The sequence below is a fragment of the Tupaia chinensis genome, unplaced genomic scaffold (assembly GCF_000334495.1).
Source record: "Tupaia chinensis unplaced genomic scaffold, TupChi_1.0 Scaffold000604_1, whole genome shotgun sequence".
In the NCBI taxonomy this organism is placed as follows: domain Eukaryota; kingdom Metazoa; phylum Chordata; class Mammalia; order Scandentia; family Tupaiidae; genus Tupaia; species Tupaia belangeri.
In genome coordinates, this window is record NW_006160122.1 from 3,331,157 (window position 1) to 3,337,433 (window position 6,277).

A 6,277-nucleotide genomic window follows, 5' to 3' on the forward strand; every position below is an offset into this window, starting at 1 on the left:
GGCCGCCGCGCTGGGTGGCCTTGGGCAGGTGCCCTGGGAGGCCCCGCGCAGAAGCCATGGGTCCTGTCTGTCCCTGGATCGCCAGGAGCGCTGCAGGCCTGTCTCCTCTGACGTCCCAGCTCCTGCCAGGGTCAGCCCGCCTTGGGCCTCCTGGGGTTCCTGGTGGCTGCCAGGTCTGGTTTGTCGACGTCGGTGGGGGTCGCTGTGGCCTGACCCTTGACACGAGTTTTCTAGCAGTTTCCACGGAAGGGCCGAAGCAGTGGAGTGAGTGTGCTGCAGGAGCTGGGACCAACGGAGGCTGCGGGCTCACACCTTGTTGAAGGGAGGGTTGGAGTTGGGGCCTGGCGCCTGAAAAAGTTGGTGTCTGGTCAAGTCCCCAAGGGCCTGACTTGGTGGCAGCAGCGGTGGGGTTGACCTGGGGTATCAGGTCTCAGTCTACCAGGGAATGTCCTGGGGGACCAGGAGGCCAGGAGAGGGATCCTTCCAGAAGCCAAGGTAGGGCCTTCAAGTGCAGGAAGGAGAGAAAGGGAAGACACCCCGCTGGCTGTTCTGAGAGCACCCCGCTTCTGACTACAGACCTCAGTGTGTGTGTGTGTGTGTGGGGGGGGGTCCAACTGCCCTGTCCCTCAGAAGGGGGACTCACAGAAATTCTGAGATTTACTGCCATCCTCCCAGACCCCACTTCCTCAGAGAAGCCCCAGGGCTCAGAACGGAGTGGAATGTGCGTGTCCTGGAGGTGAGCTTCTTGGGCAGGGAGGTCTCAATCGGTGGGTCAGACACCAGGGTGGACACAGAGGAAGCCATCCTGTCAAGTGGGAAGGGGCTTGGTGATCTGAGAGTAACTACCCCCACAGCAAGACCTACTTGGGGACCCTTGGTTATCCCTGTGACCTCTCCCACACCTGGCCAGTGCTCACACGTGTACGCACAGACCCGCAGAGACACATGCCATGAGCAGCCACTCCAGGAAGTGCCCGGCATCACCCCAGCTGCAGCCTCTCCCCCCCAGTCTCTCATTCCCAGTGCCCTCAGCACTGACAGCACTTCCGTGGCACGTACCAGCACAGCGGGAGCCTCGGGCAGCATAGAGGTCACAGCCCGTGTCCTCTGCAACCCCTGGAAGGTGGAAATCGAGGAAGCCTCCGGGATACCTGCCGTGTGACTGGCTGAGATGGCACGGACTAGCCGAGCGCAGATTTGCAGGACGAGGCCGAGTGCTCTGTGGTGGGCATCTCATGTGATGCGTCCGGGGTCGGCAATACGGTACCCAGCCAGATGGGGGTCTGGAGCTCAGAAGAGAGGACTGAGCTAGATACTTAAATGTGGAAGTCATTAGGTAATAGGTGATGTTAAAGTTACAGGAGCGGATGGAACCATCCAGAGAGAAAGTGTGGGTGGGAACAGAGACTGGTCTCACTAAATATTAGTATTTGGTGACCACTTGAAGCCAGCAGGTGGTGTAGTGGTTAAGGTGCTGGACTCCCACGTGGTTGATGGTGGTTTGAGTCCCAGACCTGGTAGCTTGAAAATCACACCAGGTGCATGTGTGTGTGTGCATGTGCGTGCACAAAATCCTCAGGAGAGAATGCAGAAGGGATTGCAGTGTGGCCTTCCACCTTCGGGGAAATGGAGGGGATTTCTCACTTTCCCTTTCTGTCTCTCTCTGTCCAGCAAGCGCACGTACCCTATGTTAAAATAAATAAATAAATAAATAAATAAAAAACAATTGGTGACTACTTATTATTACACCTGAAACTATTCTAAGTGTTTTGTAAGTATTAACTCACTTAATACATCATACGTTACATCAGATGTAAGGTCCCTGTAAGTTCTGGCCCTTGCCGGTCTCACCAGCTGATCCTCAACAACACTATAAAGTAGTTACCTTATCAACCCTACTTGAAAAAGCACACAGAGGTAGAGTAACTCAACACAACACACAGAGAGTAAAGAGGAGGGCTGGAATGCAACAGGCAATCCGGTCCAGAGCCAAACCCGTCAGGCCTTGTTGCTTTATAGAGCGCCTGAGCATAGTCTGAATTATCTAACACTGAGCCACGCCTTTCATGTGATAGCAGGAGCCACAGACCATGGACCTTCGAAGAGTTCATGGACAACGCAAGTTATGAAAAAAACTACACATAGATTTTCAGAAACAAATTTTGCACCAAGATGAAGTCGGACAATTCCATCTACAAACATGTTGAAGTCCAGGCAGCAAGCACTCAGAACTGCTGTGTGCAGGAGTGTGAAATACACATTGAATTGTTTTTTAATTGAAATATCTCAGGCCAGCCAGTGGCTTGGTAATTAAGGCAGCCGGATCCCACATGGCCATCCGTGTGGCTCAAGTGTTGGACCTGGCAGCTTGAAAAACACACATGGCACATGTGTGTGTACCCAAAATCTCAACCCCACTGGGTTGGTGATCTTTCACTGTCTTTCTGGAGGGTGATTATATGCACTCTACAGCAAACTGAAAAATAGGTGCACTATCCCAATGAATTTTTAATATCGATTATACGTTGAAATGATAATATCTTTACATATTGAGCAAATACATAGTAGTAAAAATGAATTTCACTTGTTTTTAATTTTTTTTATATGACTACTAGAAAGTTTGCTATGGTAAATGTAGTTCTCATGGTATTTCTACTTGATGGTGCTGATCTAGAGCAGGGTTTCTTTTTTTTAATAATTATTTTATTTAACTTTATTTATTTATTTTAATTTGACCAGAGAGAGAAGAGTGAGAGGGTGGGAGCGAAAGAGTGCGAGAGAGAGAAATTGAGAAAGCAAGCTGCCAGGTCTGGGACTCAAACCTCAGTCAGCCATGTGGAGTCCAGTGTCCTTAAACACAATGCCACCTGCCAGCCTCTAGAGTGGGGTTTCTTAACCCCAGCACTGTTGACATTTGGGGCCATTTGTTTATTGAGTGGGCTGTTCTGTGGATAGCAGGATTTCTAGCAGCATCCCTGGCCTCCACCCGTGAGGCCCCAATAGTACCTGTTCCATAAGCATGGAAAATGTCTTCAGATAATCCCAAATGCCCCTTGGGCCAGCAGATGGCATAGAGGTTAAGGCAGCTGGATCCCATGTGGCCAACTGTGTAGTTCAAGTCCTGGACCCGGTGGCTTGAAAATCATGACGGGTGTGTTATTTATGTGCACCCAAAATCCCAAGAAGAGAATGGAGGAGAAAGAATTGCAGAGTGGCCATCCCCCCAGGAGGTGACTTCTTACTTTCTGTCTCTCTGGCAAGCACACGTGCCCTATAGAAAAACCTAAAACAAACAAATTAAACCCCCCCCAAAAAACCAAATGTCCCTTGAGGGGGAAATTGCCACTGGTTAAAAACCACTGGTCTAGAGTAGGAGAGAAAGGGCCGCCACAGAAGACCGAAAGGAAGTGGCCAGGGAGGTGGAGGAGAGCCAAGAGGCGGGCGGCAGGAGCCAAAAGAGTTTTCAGGACTCGGTTGTGATCCTTTAAGGATCCATCCACTCACCTCACTTCCTGCTCGGAGCATCCATAGACTGCATCACATTTAGAATAAAACGCCAACTAAGTACCGTGGCCCCATATGTGGGATGGCTACGTGAGTCCTCATCTAAACCTGGGCACCTTCGAGAGGGAAAGCAAGCAATACTGTGGCAATAGTTCTGCCAGGACAGTCCAGGGCACACCGGATGTATGGCCCCGCACTCTGGTCCCTGCCTGCCACCCAGCCACCAGGGACTTCCTGCCCTTCCTGCCCTTCCTGCGCTATTTCATGACTGTCACTGCCGTAGGTCTTTGCACTCACTGATCCTTCTGCTTGGAATCCTCTTCTCAGATTCTCACTCCATTCAGATGGGTTCAAATGTCACATAGCCAGGAACCAGCAGGCGGCGTGGTGGTTAAGGTGCTGGACATTCCCACATGGCCGACCAGGGTTTGGGTCCTGAATCTGGTGGCTTGCTTTCTCACTTCCTCTCTCTCTCACTCTCACCCTCTGTCTCTCTCTGGTCAAATAAAAAAAAAATGAATGAATAAATAAAATAAAATAAATAATTATTAAAAAAAAAGTCACATAGCCAGAGAGGCCTCTCCTGACCACCCTATCTGAATAGCCACCAATTCCCCAGTCACTAAGTCTCCCTTCTTGCCTCATCCTAATTTACAGTATCTGTTAACATCGTTGACCTTATATATGTTGATATATTTGTACCTTTATTTTTTCCTTTATAAGCCAGAGGGTGCATGAGAGAGGGAGAGAGCGAAAGCAGCTCTCAGTGAGGCATGGTCACGCCATAATCCCTTCTCCATTTCCTTGGGACTCCGGGGTTGCATGCACGCAGGCATGTGGCTGGGATTTGAACCGCACGGTTGGCCATGTGGGATCCAGCTCCCTCAACCACAGCATAGAGCCGGGTCCTATCGATGTGTTTGTTTGTGGCCCATGTTCCCCTGAGAAAGTGAGCTCGGTGAGGGTGGTGCTGTCCCTCCTCTGTTCACTGCTGACTCTCCAGAGCCTGGGATGCGACAGGTGTGCGGGAAGCACCTGCCATAGCGGGAACTCACTGGCTGTGTTGGCCACGAGGGGAGCGTGAGCCGGGACAGATGCTGGAGGGACGCGAGGAGTCCAAGGCGTATCTGCTTTCCTCGGCCCTAAGCTGGGGGAGAGTAGCGGGGAGCACTCACTCCATGGAACCTGGCTGAAGGGCTTTCCCGCTGGGAGGGTCTTGGGATTAAGAATCACCTCCCTCCTTCACTATTACGTCCCTTGGTGTCTAGCAATGCGCCTGCGCGGAGAAGGCATTCTAAAATATTTGTGAAATAAATAAGCAGTGAAAACGGGTTTTTATTGTATGCAACAGTACAATATGCTAAGTATTTGGACATATATTAGCACATTTAAGCCTTACGACAACCCTCTAAGAGAAGTTACTATCAGGATCCAACTTTATCAAGATGCAGCTCACACAGCTAGGAAGTGGAAGAAGTGAGACTCTAACTAGGCAGGCTGGCACCAGAGGCCGGTGACCACTCACCGTGTGTTAGAGTGGGGCGGACTAATTAGGAGATTCCTGCAGTAGGCCGGGTCACAGGACTAGGTAGGAGGGGAAGAAGGAAGAGAATCCGGCCGTGTCTGGGCGGCTGCCCGGGTAAAGGTGACGGGCACAAGCGGAGACACTGGGGAAGTGAGGCTGTGCTGTTTGTGACCCCAAGGACGGCCAGGAGGACACCCCGGGGGAGTTCTGGCTGCAGTAGCGACTGGGGACTGGTGTCCGTCCCCCTGGGGTACGTGAGATACCTGTCTTAAAGAACTAGAGCAGAGCAAGAAGGGAGGAGAAGAACCTGGGAGCAGCAGCCGGAGAAGCTCCGGAGGAGGACGGGAGTCAGGCGGGAAGGGAGCACCAGAGCCAAGTCAGGGCAAGCAGAGGACGGGGCTTGCTCCCCAGTCCCGGGGCCCTGAGGGGAAGACGTGTGGTTAGGTGACCGCGGAGGCCCGGAGGCAAAGGCCAGACTCCGGGAGCTGGGAAAGGTCTGGCGGAGGAAACAGAGGCAGGTTTGGAAAAGGGCAGGTCAGTGAGGGGGACATTGCGGGCAACTGCAGGGGCCAGCAGGATCTCAGGAGGAATTTGTTCATGGCGGAGGGGGGGTCAGGAGGAGACAGGGGTGAGCCCTGGGAGCCCTAGAGTAGCAGGCAGCCTCAGCCTAAAGGGAGAGAGGCAGAGGGACCTCTATTCTCCTCACTTCCCCCCTGTCCCAGAGCTGAGTAAACAAGAGATTTGCAGGGGCAGGTGGCAGCTCCTGTGACCCTTTCTCTGTCTCAGGCTTGTGTGTGTGTGTGGAACAGGCTTCCAGAGACGTCTGCTGGGCCAGACACTGAGCCCGAACTGCTGCGTGGTGGGGGTACCAGGCCCCACTTCACTGCAGACTCTTTTCCTGTGGTTTCAGTTATCCACAGGTCAACCACCATCCAAAAATATTACATTGAAAATTCCAGAAATAAACAATCCATGTGTTTTAAGTCATGTGTCACTCTGAGTAGCTTGATGAAATTGTGTGCTGTCCCACTGCATCCCCCCTGGGAGGTGAATGATCCCTTTGCCCAACTGTCCACACCGTATACACCACCCACCGTACTGTCCACACCGTATACACCACCCACCCGTACTGTCCACGCCGTATACACCACCCACCGTACTGTCCACGCCGTATACACCACCCACCCGTACTGTCCACGCTGTATACACCACACACCGTAATGTCCCACCCGACACACCCCACCCCCC

The 6,277-nt window shown here is 52.3% G+C and overlaps 1 protein-coding gene across 1 annotated transcript in view; it reads right to left on the reverse strand.

Annotated features, from left to right (window-relative positions):
- HEYL (hes related family bHLH transcription factor with YRPW motif like) overlaps positions 1-6,277 on the reverse strand; it is a 40,597-nt gene that overhangs the window by 14,470 nt on the left and 19,850 nt on the right. Inside the window, exon 8 of the mRNA XM_027775777.1 lies at positions 1,060-1,116. Within this exon, the coding sequence (XP_027631578.1) occupies positions 1,060-1,116 (57 nt within the window). The remainder of the gene's footprint in view (positions 1-1,059; positions 1,117-6,277) is intronic.